Below are 15,705 nucleotides of genomic sequence, written 5' to 3' on the forward strand. Positions count from 1 at the left end.
AATACCTGCAATATGAATTGGATAGTAGTAGGAAAGAGTATGTGAATAATTTAAACTAGATTATAAGATCAACGAGGCAATTTTAAGAATGTGTTTCATCATAGTTCAGTATGAATAGCGTAATTCTTCAGATTTACGTGATTTTTTTTTCTTTTTTTTTTGGTATGTGGATTCTGGGAACTCTGATAACTGAATACAATTTCAAAAGGGCTCAAGTCGGTGACCTCAAAACGAGGTTCACAGAACAATACACAGTGATGAAGCCAGAAGCAATAAAACACTGATGAACCGAGATGTAAACATACTGGTAGGACATGACTGAATTTTCATTTATTTTGTTTTGAAGTTCTATTGGGTTGTGTTCAGACGCCTTCCCTTTGTATCTAACAGTGTATCGCAAGGGTGTTAAGGGAGAACCCAACAGTCTAGGGGATCCCGACAAAGTTTAGCACACAGCTCACGTAACGTTACGGCGTACTTCTTTCTGAATATGGGAGTTATCCCTCCGAAATGGAAGAAAATGTACACTTGAGGGTCCCTCTGAATGACTGGAGTTCAAAAATGCTCAGTTCCTCCGCCTTTGTACTTCTCTCCCTGGGTTTGGAGGCCACCTGTCCCGCACGTCACACCTGCCGCTCTCACTGCGCGACTCACCGTCTCCGGACCCGAGACTGAGGAAGAGAAGATTCGCGCGCGCGGCCGCGAGCGGGCGGGGGCGGGAGACGCGGAGGGGCGGGGCCGACGCGCGCGAGCGAGGTGTGCGCGCCGCCGCCGCCGCGTCACCAGCGTGCGGCACGTGCCCGTGTTTACGTCCCTCGTGGAGCCGCTACGTCAGCAGCCGAATGGCAACATTGTGGCGATACTGAGGCTCCGCGCTTAGGAGACGCGTCCCTTCGTCAGGCCGGCTCCAGGCTGTCGGGAGGAAGAGGAGGAGGGGCGCGGAGACCGGCCCGGGCGAGCGGCGGAGGCTCGCAAGCCAAGGGCCCCGACCACCCACCCGCCCGCCTGCCCGGCCCCGCGCCACCCGCGCCTCACCTCCGGTGCGCCGCAGACTCAGCCCCGCGGCCTCGCTCGGGGGGCGGCCCGGGCGGGCGCAGGGCTTGTAAACAGACCCGGCCGCACGTGACCATGTGAACTACCTGCTCCGGGGACGCGCATTGTCTTTCCCTCGAGCCGCGCCACAAAGGAGCGCGACGAGTCCGAGCACGGAGAGACAGGCGAGCGAGCGGGGAGAGCCGGCCGGCGCGCTAAGATGGCTGAAGGCGCCCGGCGAGGGTGAGTAGGGGGCGCGGCGCAGCCAGCCGGCGAGTCCTCGCGCGGGCAGGGCCAGCGGCGCCTTCCCCGCGGCCTGGCGCCGAAGCCATCATGTCGTTCGCGCTGGAGGAGACGGTCGAGTCGGACTGGGTGGCCGTGCGGCCCCACGTATTCGACGAGCGCGAGAAGCACAAGTTCGTCTTCATCGTAGCCTGGAACGAGATTGAGGGCAAGTTTGCCATAACCTGCCACAACCGGACCGCCCAGAGGCAGAGGAGCGGCACCCGGGAGCAGGCGGGGGCGCGAGGCGGCGCCGAGTCAGGCGCGCTCGCGTCCGACGGGACTCGCGGGCCGGGCAGCCCGGCGGGCAAGGGTCGGCCCGAGGCCACTGCCTCCACGACTCTGGGCAGGAGCCCCGGGTCCCGCAGGCGCCCAGCCTGGCCAGAGGGCAGCTCTCCGCGGAGCGCATGCAGCCTTCGAGGGGACCCGCCGCTACGGAGTCCTGCCGGCAAAGGGGCGGAGAGTCCTCTCCGGAGCCCAGTGAGGGCTAACCCCAGCCCGGTCCGGAGGGCATCCGGAGGCAGAGATGTGGCGGGGTCTGCCGCCGCGGCAGCCCCTCCGGCGGCCAAGGAGGCCTCGATGTCGTCGGTGCGGGTAGTGAGCGCCTGCGGGACGGTCACCGAGGAGATCGAGGTGCTGGAAATGGTGAGGGAAGATGAGGCGGACCCGGCGGCGCTGGCGCTCTCGGCCGCGGAGCAGCCGCCGCCGGCCGCCGAACTGGAGTCCCCGGCCGAAGAGTGCAGCTGGGCCGGGCTCTTCTCCTTCCAGGATCTGCGCGCCGTGCACCAGCAGCTGTGCTCCGTGAACTCGCAGCTGGAGCCGTGCCTGCCGGTGTTTCCGGAGGAGCCGTCGGGCATGTGGACGGTGCTGTTCGGGGGCGCCCCGGAGATGACCGAGCAGGAGATCGACACGCTGTGTTACCAGCTCCAGGTTTACCTGGGCCACGGCCTGGACACCTGCGGCTGGAAGATCCTGTCCCAGGTGCTGTTCACCGAGACCGACGACCCGGAGGAATATTACGAAAGCCTGAGCGAGCTGCGGCAGAAGGGCTACGAAGAAGTGCTCCAGCGGGCCAGGAAGCGCATCCAGGAGGTAAGGACCCAGTCTAGGCTCCACGCATCGCTTTTGGCTCCTCCATGCTGCCGGAGACTGGAGCCCCTGTCTAGGTTGTGCGCATTTAGGATACTTGTTTTCCTAGCTAAACAAGGGGAAAGGAGGGGGTCCTGACCTTTCTCCCCCTTCATTCCTCTCAGAGGTGGGAAAAACCATGGCTTTCCTTAATTTGGCCTCTGAAGGAACTTGGATAAACCTTTAGATTTCCACCTCCTACTTATCATATAAGTTCTATAAAGTGCTCTGTTTACTTCTAATTAATGGTAATAAGATTAAAGCCTCTCAGAAGAAAGATGTCCCATACATATAAGCTAAATGAGTGATTCTCTTTGTCCCTAAAGTTCTTTCCAGCAATAATTGCCCGGATCATTAAACTTACTTTCCTGGTGTCATGTTCGTTTATTGAAAATGATTTGTCTTATGAACTAAAATTGGTCCGTTTTTTGTCTCCATATGTAATTTGGCAACTTTGGCAAATTTTAAATCGTTTTCCTCCAGATGAATGGCCTGTCCAAATAAAAAGCCCCTACTGACAGTTGGATGCAAATGGACTTTTATACATACTCTAGGAATATCTCAAGCCTTTAAGGAGGGCTCATGTTTCACTTGTTTTAGGGAGGAAAAAGGTCTTGGGCAGGAATGTTTATTATACTTTTGGACTTGAGTAAAAGTAATGCAGGCGCTTATTTTCAAACGAATCCTTAAAATTCCAGGAAACAATGGGAAAAGGTCTAAACGGTTATACATAGGGAGCTCTACGATGTGTAGGATGTATAATTGGAGGTCATGCGTACTTAAGAGCTTCTGCCGGAAAACTACTGAAAAAGTATTCTCGTTCTCAAATCAATTATTTTTAGTTTTAGTACCAATTGAGGTTGGAGTTGGGTTGGGGAAATGCCTCCTTTTGTCGTGTTTATATCCTTTGCCTGTGTTTACATACTTCTGGAATCTTGTAGTATGTGCCAGAAAGCAGTAACCTCCTGCTTTCTTCGTAGAATATTCTCTTTTCAGGATTTAGGAAATAATTCTTTCTCACTTACCCCACAGTGCTTTCTTAAAACCTGGTGACTCCAGGTTTTCACTTCTTCCTGTTAGATTACTTGATGCTAAACATCACCCATCATGATGTGATCCTATAGTTCTAGGGATCTGTTTTTATTTCCCTTTTTATCATCTCACTTCTGGAGTCTTTGTTCTATTAATACCTTAAGTCCTTTTTGGAAAGAAGTGACAAATCTTAAATGGTCATGTTCTCTTTAGAGTTTTAATAGTGACCTGTGTTTCTTTTAAACTCCAAGGACAAAGTTAGTGCTTCTTTCGCTTATTTGTTTTACAAGTATATAGTATCTTTTTTTTTTTTCTTTTAACCTTTCTATTTTTTAATCCCTAAATGATGAAGATATGTTTGGTTTTAATTTTTTTGATACTCAGAAAAAGTAATTGTGGTTTTGTTTTTTTTTTCCATTCAAATTGGGTCAAAACTGAGGACTGCTGAGAAATAGTTTTCTAGAACTCATGTACATTTTTTTAGAAAGATTATTTTTCCTAATTAAGGTTATATTGACCATATGTTTTATTCTCTTTAACAGGATATTTAATTTTTTTGTAGAGTATTTTGGGGGAGGGGAGCAACTCAATAAATGGAGTTTATTTTAAATTCATTGAACATTAAATAACATAAATTCTGGGTTCTTCACATAGTTGACTGAACAGTATTTGAAAAATAGCTATCAAGGAAGGACAACAGATAGGTTCAATTATAATGCCCACCCTGATTTCTACTGGAAGGCTATTTTGGAAGAAATTAGGATCAGTGGGAAGAAAGGGTTGCATGATTAATCAGTGATGTCTACAGTGAGTGTGACAGTGGAAGTGTATAGTATAACTGCCATATATTTTTTCTACCCCATCTGCTTAAACTTTTTGCCAATTTAATAGCTTACAGTAATATTCTTTTAGGTAAAATCTTTGTAGAAGTTGTGTCATTTTTTGTTATCAATTCTATTGAGTTAGTAATTATGTCTAAATCAGTGTTGGTTTTTGTTTTTAATTCTCAGTCTCACAATTCTTGTGGAATTAACCATAGGTGTTTTAAAGCTAGGTAATATGTGGTGAATCAGACATACTCTTAGGTATGCGTTGCGTGATCCTTTGGTTGTGTTTTTTCCTTTTTTAATTTCTCTGAATCTATTTTCCAGTTCTTTATTCTACAGTCTTCCTTTTCCTGTATATTTAAAGACCACACCAATTTGTGTTCAAAATGTCAGTAAATTGTTGAAGGAGAGGTTTGTTTTATTTTATTTTTTTAATAGGACAGACTGTACAGTGAGATTGTAAACTTCTCAAGGTCACTGGCCTTGACAGTATCTTGGAATTCTCTTCTTTGCCATCTCTAGTTCAGGGCCACACATCTTGTGAGAACTCTTAATAATAGTGGACAGAAGACACCAGTTTTGTGTGTGTGTGTGTCTGTTTTGCAGGAATTCAAAAGATTTGGAAGAAGTGTTATTTTAATATAAAGTTGTAAGTAAATAAAATTTTTAAGCTGATAAATGTAAATTCCTTAAGGAACCCTGCTATTTATAAACTAGGAGAAAAATCTGTTCAAAACTATGATAACATAACCTCCTAAATAAGGAGTGGTTATCTGGGGTTGGTGAATTTCCTATGAATTGAGAGGAGCTATTGATGGACTTTAATGTAATACCTTAAGTAGTGTGCAGAGTTTTATATGCATAGGCGTATTTGCAGTTTCGGAGAGAAAGACTGAAAAGTATTCTTCAAAAAGAGCCTTAAAATCACAATTAGAAAGTATCTACTTTGTAAACTTAGGACATAACCTCTTTTGGAGTTTAGTTTTGGGAATACATTTATGATTTATGTGGGGTTATAAGAAGTACTCCTACATCTGTCTTGTGGAGTATTGAAGTATTATTAAACCTTACATTTTCTGCCAAAAGTTTTTGTTAATAGTTCACAAATTTGGTCAACTGACTAGTTTGTGAGGAGGTACAATATATACAATACTAATGAAATTATTTTTAGATGAATTAAGAATTGTAGGTTGTATACTACTTAGGCCTTTAATCTTGAGTACAAATGAAATGTGAAATTTATTACATGGTAGGCTTGTCTTGAACTTTAACAAGGATTTACTGTAAGTAGTGCTATTTATATAGCAAGCACTCAATCCCTGAATGAATCAAGTGCCATCAGGACCTCTTGGAATGGTTTCAACAGTAGCCTTGGTTGTTGGTTAAAAGTTGAGTATTGGATTATAAGCCATAGTATGGTTTACCTTTGATGACTTGAAATAAAAGTTTCAGTATAAGGACAACTATTAAAATCATTGTGGTCCTTTAGATAGTAAACCTTAACTATGATGATAGAGTTGCTTAGAATCTAAAAATCAGTGCTCACTTTGGAATTTATTATGTTTATAGAATTGCTCATTTCTAATTTCTCCAGTTAACCACTCAGAGAAGCTTGTGTTTTCAAAAGTAGCCATGTAAGGCACACAGTAGACAAAGACTACCTTGTGTTTGGGGTCAGAAAGATGTGGGTTTAAATTAGGGCTCATCATTTCTGTGACCTGTTTAGTTATTTAACCTCTTTAAAACAGAGAAATGGGGGAATACTTAAAGGATTTCTAAAGATTTAAGACATCATGAAAAAGTATCTAACAAAGTATTTGGCGTCCAGAAAGTGTTGTTTCAAGGGAATGTAAATATTGGCACTATTTTAGGTGTTGGGTACTTCGCATTACCTATCTTCATCCCCCATACTATTTTTTGAGGCAAGTGATGTTTTATACATATTTTACTGAAGGAGAAGTTGATTTGGCCAACTTTAACCAGCTAAGGAGTGACTAAACTCAGATTCAACCTTGATTTGTCCTCATGCAAACATATGCCTTTTCTGCCTTTTTTCTGTGATGACCTTAGAAGGGATGTCAGTCTCCACTCCTGAGAATGGAAGGGTGGCATCAGTATTTTAAAATCTAGTTGGTTCAGTAATGAACTTTTAAGGTAATGCATTTGTTTTATTTCAAATTAATCATGATAGGCATAGTGTAGGGCATAGTCCTCATGTTATGTTTTAGAAGCAGGTTGCCTAGGATGCCAATGCCAGGATGGGTTTATGTTAGACAAGAGTGCCCAATCACTGTTTTCCTTTGTGTTTTAAAATGACTTGTCTATAAACAACTCCTGACTTGAGTTGTTCAACAGAAGGTCAAGGAGCTCTGAGTCAACAAAAAGGTTGTTTACTTATCATTTCCCTCCTCCCGTTTATGACTTGACTGATTTTCCCAGGAAAACTAAGATTAGCTGTAAAACTCTGGAGCACTGCTAAAATCCCCACTACAGACAGTCCCTGACTTAAGGTGGTTCAGCTTTAAGATGATATGAGTGAGATACCCGTTCAGTAGGAACTGTACCTCCTCTCCTGGGTACCACACTCTTTTGTAATACTGGGCAGCGTGCCGTCACTCCCAGTCAGCCATGTGATCACAAGGGTGAACAACCGTTCTGTGCTCGTACAGCCTTTCTGTTGTCACTTCAGTACAGTATTAAAAGCAAGTACTGGAGATATTCAACACTTTATTATAAAATAGACTTTGTTTTAGATGAGTTTTGCCCAAGTTTAGGGTAACATGAGTGTTCTGAGCATACTTAAGGTAGGCTAGGCTAAGCTGTAATGTTCAGTGGGTGAGGTATACTGAATGCAGTTCTGACAGTATTCTCAACTTATGACGCGCTTATTGGGCAGTGACCCCAATGCAAGTCAAGGAAGATCTGTTATACTTGCTATATACTTGTTATGTATCTGTTAAATACATCCCTAATATGTCACTAGAGAAATGACAATCTTTTTGGAGCCCTAAGATGCTAGTCTTTGGGCCAGTGAGCCATGACCCATGATTAGGTATAAGTAGTAGAAGCAGGCTGGGGAGGGACATAATGTACTCAGTTGCAGTGGAGAGAGAGCCATTCTGCCTGGATAGTTACATAAAGAGTGCAAACTGCTCTTTTACTATAAAACACAGTTATGGGATAATGAAGCTAAATGAATTTTGTGGGATTCCTGAAAATTAAGACTTAAAAGGTAGAAGCTGGTAAAATAATCACTTAGATATTTATCATTTTCTTCAATCCTATGCCTTAATAAACTTTTGGCCATTTTTCATATAACTGAAAATGAAAAGATAGGTGTGGAAAAAAAGTTGAATACAGGCTTCTGTGTTAGTGTTTCTGTAAAACAGAAAAATGGAGGCTGGTGGCAGGACGGCAGCCTTCCCAATAAATAATTTATGTGGTGGTTTCTCTGCTTGCTGTTTGACATCACATGATGCCTGGCCCACCAGATGTTTCACAGACATGTTTCCTCCTTGCAAAAACAAGGCCAGCTTGGGCAAAAATAATACTTCTGTAATGTGAGTACAAGGGTGTGTATGTACGTGTGTGTGCATGCGTGTTGAAGGGAGAAGGTGAGTGGGAGGTTTGGTTTGTCAAACATAACAGTTGTTATGGTTGAATTAGCAATCTTCATTCCCCAGATCTTCACATTTAACTTTAGTCCCACTGTTTTCCATTGCTGCTCTATTTGGCCTTTTATTGACTGTAGGATATTGTTGGAAGTGGTACTTGAAAGCTCAGGGTGACTTTCCATTGATGGTTAGATTTATGTGTGCTTTTTTTTTTGTAATAGGAAATTTCCCTATGGCTCTTTTTATTACTCATTAATAGGCCAGCATTTGCTCCCTCTGAATCTGCCCAGTTTCCTTAGATGTCTTAGGAGAAAAATTTAAGTTTTAAGGGTAAAAGACAGGCAGTGAAGATTAACAGTAGTCCTTGGTGCTAATTGCTGTTTGGTATAGGTGGTGAAGTTCATTTGGCTTTTCAAGCTGCTTATAGGGGACCGTTAATACCAACTAGGCTTAACACAGAGTGTCTAAGTCATTAAAACTGTGTGGGGCAGAGAAGGATTCATTCAACAAAAGGCTAGAAGATTTTGTGAGTTGTTTTTCCTAAATATGGGGAACTGCCTTTATCCTTGTCCTTTAATTTTAAATTTTAGTTATAATTTGACATAATATATAACTTTTCAAACTATAGTGAAAGTTTGTGTAATAGGATGTGAAAGAAATATAAACTTACTGGGCTAGAAATTTTTAGAGAATGGTCTTAAGGATAAATGAAGTTCATTTAATGATTTGGGGTTTTATTGTAGCTTTTAAGGTTACAGTGAGGGTGATGGCTTGGGACTTAGTGTATTCAACCAGTATTAGTGCATTCATATAATATAGGCACAGGAAGAATACAGTGATAAACAGGAATGGTCATTTTCCTCAAGAAAAATGTTTTAATTAAAATTGGTCACCAAGTCTTGCTGCTGCTCAGAATTAGTTGAGGCAGGGTATACTTTTAAAGGAATGTCTCATTGCACTGTCTTTAATTAGTGCTTAGTGGAAAGAAAATTTACTGAACATGGCTCAGGAGAATCTGTGTTTTTGTCCTAGTTCTGATACTAGTGGCTTGACTTTATGCTGTCACTTACTCTATTTGGGCCTTAATTTCATGTTTGGAAAATGAAATTACATTGTCCTTTTCCTTAAGGATGCAGGGCAGTTTACAAGCACAGTGTGGCAAGGGTTGGAACTTGGGCCACTAGTTTTATGTGCTTGTCTCCAGGTTTGGGTTTCTCTGCAGCAAGGTGACTAAGACATAGCACTTTTAATGATTCTAAGAGTTTCTTTCAGTACAGTTCAGTTCAGTTGCTCCATCGTTGTCTGACTCTTTGCAACCCCATGGACTGCAGCATGCCAGGCCTCCCTGTCCATCATCAACTCCTGGAGTTTACTCAAACATGTGTCCAGTTGAGTCAGTGATGCCATCCAACCATCTCATCCTCTGTCATCCCCTTCTCTTTTTGCCTTCAATCTTTCCCAGCATCAGGGTCTTTTCCAATGAGTCAGTTCTTCCCATCAGGTGGCCAGAGTCCAAAGTATTGGAGTTTCAGCTTCAGCATCAGTCCTTCCAGTGAATATTCAGGACTGATTTCCTTTAGGATGGACTGGTTGGATCTCCTTGCAGTCCAAGGGACTCTCAAGAGTCTTCTCCAACACCATAGTTCGAAAGCATCAATTCTTGGGTGCTCAGCTTTCTTTATAGTCCAACTCTCACATCCATACATGACTACTGGAAAAACCATAGCTTTGACTAGATGGACCTTTGTTGGCAACATGATGTCTCTACTTTTTAATATGCTGTCTAGGTTGATGATAACTTTTCTTCCAAGGAGCAAGTGTCTTTTAATTTCAAGGCTGCAGTCACCATTTGCAGTGATTTTGGAGCACCCCAAAATAGTCTGTCACCGTTTCCATTGTTTCCCCATCTATTTGCCATGAAGTAATGGGATTGGATGCCGTGATCTTAGTTTTCTGAATGTTGAGTTTTAAGCTAACTTTTCACTCTTCTCTTTCACTTTTTCATCAAGAGGCTCTTTAGTTCTTCTTCACTTTCTGCCACAAGGGTGGTGTCATCTGCATATCTGAGGTTATTGATATTTCTCCCAGCAATCTTGATTCCAGCTTGTGCTTCATCCAGTCCAGCATTTCTCATGATGTACTCTTCATATAAGTTAAATAAACAGAGTGAAAATATACAGCCTTGATGAACTCCTTTCCCGATTTGGAACCAGCCTGTTGTTCCATGTCCAGTTCTAACTGTTGCTTCTTAACCTGCATACAGATATCTTAGGAGGCAGGTCAGTTGGTCTGGTATTCCCATCTACTAATTTTCCTTTCCGCAGTTTGTTGTGATCCACACGTTCAAAGGCTTTGGCACAGTCAATAAAGCAGTAGTAGATGTTTTTCTGGAACTCTCTTGCTTTTTGGATGATCCAGTGGCTGTTGGCAATTTGATCTCTGGTTTCTAAATCCAGCTTGCAATCTGGAAGTTCATGGTTCACATACAGTTGAAGCCTGGCTTGGAGAATTTTGAGCATTACTTTGCTAGCGTGTGAGATGAGTGCAATTGTGCAGTAGTTTGAACATTCTTTGGCATTGCCTTTCTTTGGGATTGGAATGAAAACTGACCTTTTCCAGTTTTGTGGCCACTGCTGAGTTTTCCAAATTTGCTGGTATATTGAGTGCAGCAGTTTCACTGCATCATCTTTTAGGATTTGAAATACCTCAACTGGAATCCCATCACCTCCGCTAGCTTTGTTTGTAGTGATGCTTCCTAAGGCCCACTTGACTTCGCATTCCAGGATGTCTGGCTCTAGGTGACTGATCACACCATTGTGATTATCTGGGTCGTGAAGATCTTTTTTGTATACTTCTTCTGTGTATTCTTGTCACCTCTTCTTAATATCTTCTGCTAGGTCCATACCATTTCTGTCTTTTATTGTGCCCATCTTTGCATGAAATGTTCCCTTGATATCTCTAATTTTCTTGAAGAGATCTCTAGTCTTTCCCATTGTATTGTTTTCCTCTATTTCTTTGCATTGATCACTAAGGAAGGCTTTCTTATCTCTCCTTGCTGTTCTTTAGAACTCTGCATTCAAATGGGTATATCTTTCCTTTTCTTCTTTGCCTTTCACTTCTCTTTTCTCAGCTATCTGTAAGTCCTCATCAGACAACCATTTTGCCTTTTTGCATTTCTTTTTCTTGGGGATGGTCTTGATCACTGCCTCCTGTACAATGTCAGGAACCCCTGTCCTTAGTTCTTCAGGCATTCTGTCTGTCAGATCTAATCCCTTGAATCTATTTGTCACTTCACTGTGTAATTGTAAGGGATTTGATTTAGGTCATACCTGAGTGGTCTAGTGGTTTTCCCTACCTTCTTCAATTTAAGTCTGAATTTGGCAATAACGAGTTCATGATCTGAGCCACAGTCAGCTCCTGATCTTGTTTTGCTGACTGTATAGAGCTTCTCCACCTTTGGCTGCAAAGAATATAATCAATCTGATTTCGATATTGACCATCTGGTGATGTCCATGTGTAGAGTCTTCTCTTGTGTTGTTGGCAGAGGGTGTTTGCTATGACCAGTGTGTTCTCTTGGCAAAACTCTATTAGCCATCTTTGCATGAAATATTTCCTTGGTATCTCTAATTTTCTTGAAGAGAGCTCTAGTCTTTCCAATTCTATTGTTTTCCTCTATTTCTGTACTCCATTCTGTTTCCTTCATTCTGTACCCCAAGGCCAAATTTTCCTGTTACTCCAGGTATTTCTTGACTTTCTACTTTTGCATTCCAGTCCCCTATGATGAAAAGGACATCTTTTTGGGGTGTAAGTTCTAGAAGGTCTTGTAGGTCTTCATAGAATCATTCAACTTCAGCTTCTTCAGCATTACTGGTCAGGGCATAGACTTGGATTACTATGATATTGAATGGTTTGCCTTGGAAACAGAGATCATTCTGTTGTTTTTGACATTGCATCCAAGTACTGCATTTCAGACTCTTGTTGACTATGATGGCTAGTCCATTTCTTCTAAGGGATTCTTGCCCACAGTAGTATATGTAATGGTCATCTGAGTTAAATTCATCCATTCCAGTCCATTTTAGTTTGCTGATTCCTAAAATGTCAACGTTCACTCTTGCCATCTCCTGTTGGACCACTTCCAATTTGCCTTGATTCATGGACCTAACATTCCAGGTTCCTACGCAATATTGCTCTGTACAACATCAGACTTTACTTCCCTCACCGGTCACATCCAGAACTGGGTGTTGTTTTTGCTTTGGCTCCGTCTCTTCATTTTTTCTTGCTTTAGGTTTTGAAAAAGATGTAATTCATTTTTTAGTACATGGGGGCACTGAAGCAGGCAGGAGTTGTGTTTCTGTTTCTTCTGTTTATTTTCTTGTCCTAACTTAGATCGTTACCTGTACTTGAGGTGGATTTTGATGTGAGTGCTTTTCCCTACAGACTTTATTATTTAAATTGCTTTCCGATCAGTGTTTTGATAACTTGCTAAAGTTACACTTACAAAACCAATATCTAATTAACTAACTGAAAGTCTTTCTTCCCCTTCACCGTTATATCTAGGCGAGTCTGTCACTTCTTTACTGACTCTTTTTGTTACTGTTTTCTTTACTGACTGTTAACAAGGTCATAATTGGAATGACCGATGTGTAGAGATGTGTGTGAGGCCCTAGTTTTTGATGATTACAGTGAGTGAAGTGAAAGTCGCTCAGTTGTGTCCGACTTTGTGACCCCATTGGCTATAGCTCACCAGGTTCCTCTGTCCATGGGATTCTCCAGGCAAGAATACTGGAGTGGGTTGCCATTCCCTTCTTCTAGTGATCACAGTAGCTAACTTTTACTGAATGCTTTCTATGGGTCGGGCACTGTGCAGAGGTCTTTAAATACATTAACTCAGCATGTTGATAGGAGTTAAGAGGTAGGGTTCAACTAAGTTTGAGTCCTGGCTCCTCCACTTAATAGCTTTATGAATTTGGGCCCACCTAATTCTCTTAAATACCTTAGCCTCCTCATCTGTAAAGTGAGGAGAATAATACTACTGCCTCATAGAGTTACCGGAGAAGGCAATGGCACCCCACTCCAGTACTCTTGCCTGGAAAATCCCATGGATGGAGGAGCCTGGTAGGCTGCGGTCCATGGGGTCGCTAAGAGTCGGACATGACTGAGCGACTTCACTTTCACTTTTCCCTTTCATGCACTGGAGAAGGAAATGGCAACCCACTCCAGTATTCTTGCCTGGAGAATCCCAGGGACGGGGGAGCCTGGTGGGCTGCCATCTATGGGGTCGCACAGAGTCGGACACGACTGAAGCGACTTAGCAGCAGCAGCAGCAGCAGCAGCAGCATAGAGTTACTGAAAAGTAGCTTTTATATAAAGTACTTAGTGTCATTTACTCAATAAACACTTAATGTTAACTCTTATTAGTATTAATCTTCATATCAACCTAAGAGGCAGGGATTTTACAATAGAGCAAACAGGTTCAAAGAAATTAGATAAACTTGTCTAAGATAACATATGCATATATGAAAACCAGGTTCAATTCCATGCCTGATTACAGCTGGCTTTCTTAACCACTGGACTCTCTTCATCCCTGTAGAAAGGGAGTGAGGCTAACTGATAAACTTAGCCTTTGTCAAGTTGAAATACATGGTCAGTGTCTTCATCACTGGGCAAAAATATTGCCAGTGTCTGGCCGATGACTGTTTCTGCAAAACCTTGGTTATATATGTATACTGTGTTGTCTATCGTTGGAGAACATTGTAATCCCAAAGGAAGTGAATTTAAATTTGTACATGTATTATACATAAAACTTTAATGTGAGACAGAATGCATATGTCTCATACAGGCTCATAAAAATAATTTTCCTATAACCACAAGAAGAATAAATGTTATACTGATATTTAATATATTACAAATTCTGTACTTTATTAAGCTAGCCAAGGGTGACTTGGTTTAGATGGTATGGTAATACTTTTAAGAAAGTTTATTTTCTCCTCTAAACATTTCCTAATACTTTTTCCTTCCACAGTAGTAATAGGGAATTTGGTGTATTATAAGGTAAGACCTGAAATCTACCTCCTTTCTTTTGCTGTTTATTATCATTTCAAACAAGTAGTGCATAACTTTGAATAGTTAATATTGAACTCCCTTTTCTCTCATAACTATACTAATTTTTCTGGCTATGCAGGGGAGGAGGGCAATTAATAAGGATGTTAACTCTCTTGACTTATTTTTAGTTGGCAATTCTCCCCCCCCTCCTCTTTTTTATTAAGTGTTGTGAATTTGGGTATTGGAGTTGCTAACTGGAAATGAAAGATGGTGACAAGTAGGGTTAGAGGGAGTTTGGGATTGACATGTACACACTGCTATATTTAAAATAGATAACAAACAGAGATCTACTGTTATAGCACAGGGATCTCTACTCAGTACTCTGTAATAACCTAAATGGGGAAAGAATTTGAAAAAGGATAGATACATGTATTATATCACTGAATTTCTTTGCTGTACACCTGAAACTGATACAGCATAGTTAATTAACTATACTCTGGTATAAAATAAACATTTTTAAAAAGAAATGGAGGATTAAGAGAGAAGGGAGCAAGAATTACTTTAGCAGTATCTAAACTTGAAAAACATACATTATTTTAATAAAAGGAAATTATGTGCCAGCTCACAGTGAAGCCTGTCAAAGTGCTTGATTTTGTAAAGGGTTAATAAAAGATCTCTGGCTCCCTGGAGGGCCTTGGAGTTAGTTCTTGAGCAGGTTTTACTTTATACGTTGAGTCTTATGAGACCTAAAACTTGGGGGGAAAAGTACTTATTTATTTATTTTTATTGAGGTATAATTGATTTTCAATATTAGTTTCAGGTATATACCATAGGGATTCAAAATTTTTATGTGTTATATTCCATTTAAAGTTACTATAAAATATTGCCTATATTCCCTCCTTGCTGTATAGTATATCTTTGTAGCTTATTTATTTTATAGACAATAAATTTGTACTTTTTAATCCCCTTAATTTTATCTTGCCCATCCCCCTTTCCCTTTACTCACTGGTAACCACTAGTTTGTTCTCTGTATATGTGAATCTGTTTCTTTTTTGTTGTTACTATGTTCATTCATTTATTTTTTAGACTCCATATATAAATGAAATCATATAGTATTTGTCTTTCTTCTCTGAGTTAAGCATATTATCCTCCAAGTCCATCCATGTGGTTGCAAATAGCAAAGTTTAATTTTTTAAAAGTGACTGAGTAATATTCCATTGTATATATATTTCATCATGTTTTCAGTCTTCCTAAACCCAAAAGATTGGTATCATTCAGATAAGGAAAACGTAATAGACTGGTTATGCATAGGGACAAGTAGGGCAGTGGTTAAGGGCTTGAGTTAGGCTGCAAGGATTCACACTTTACCTCAACCTTTCACCGGCTCCCTAACTTTAGGCAAGTTTCTGAGCCTGTGCCTCTGGTTGTTATTTCTGTAAGTGGCCATAATAGTTATACCTGCATCTCTTATTTGTAAATGCATACTGATTCAGAAATGTTAAATATGAATTTTAGAACTTTAGAACTATGGAATCATTTATGCATTAGTTTCTGCTTTCTCATGTTGCTTCTATACCTACTTTAGTTTAATCTCACAATTTCATCCTTGGACTTATTTTAGCTCTCCTTCAATGTCTTCCTTGCAAAGTAGCCTTTGTAATACTTGCTTCCAAGCATTACTTTGCACATCTTCATACCCAACTCTTAGCTGTAATATACACACATCAAACCAACCTCTTCTATTGCTT

At 41.4% G+C, this 15,705-nt stretch overlaps 1 protein-coding gene across 1 annotated transcript in view; it reads left to right on the forward strand.

Moving 5' to 3' along the window:
* The first annotated feature begins 819 nt into the window (after positions 1–819).
* JMY (junction mediating and regulatory protein, p53 cofactor) overlaps positions 820–15,705 on the forward strand; it is an 80,932-nt gene continuing 66,046 nt past the window's right edge. Inside the window, exon 1 of the mRNA XM_081505954.1 lies at positions 820–2,406. Within this exon, the coding sequence (XP_081362080.1) occupies positions 1,366–2,406 (1,041 nt within the window). The 5' untranslated portion in view covers positions 820–1,365. The remainder of the gene's footprint in view (positions 2,407–15,705) is intronic.

The sequence above is a fragment of the Giraffa tippelskirchi genome, chromosome 7, assembly GCF_054371585.1.
Source record: "Giraffa tippelskirchi isolate mGirTip1 chromosome 7, T2T-mGirTip1v1.2.pri, whole genome shotgun sequence".
In the NCBI taxonomy this organism is placed as follows: domain Eukaryota; kingdom Metazoa; phylum Chordata; class Mammalia; order Artiodactyla; family Giraffidae; genus Giraffa; species Giraffa tippelskirchi.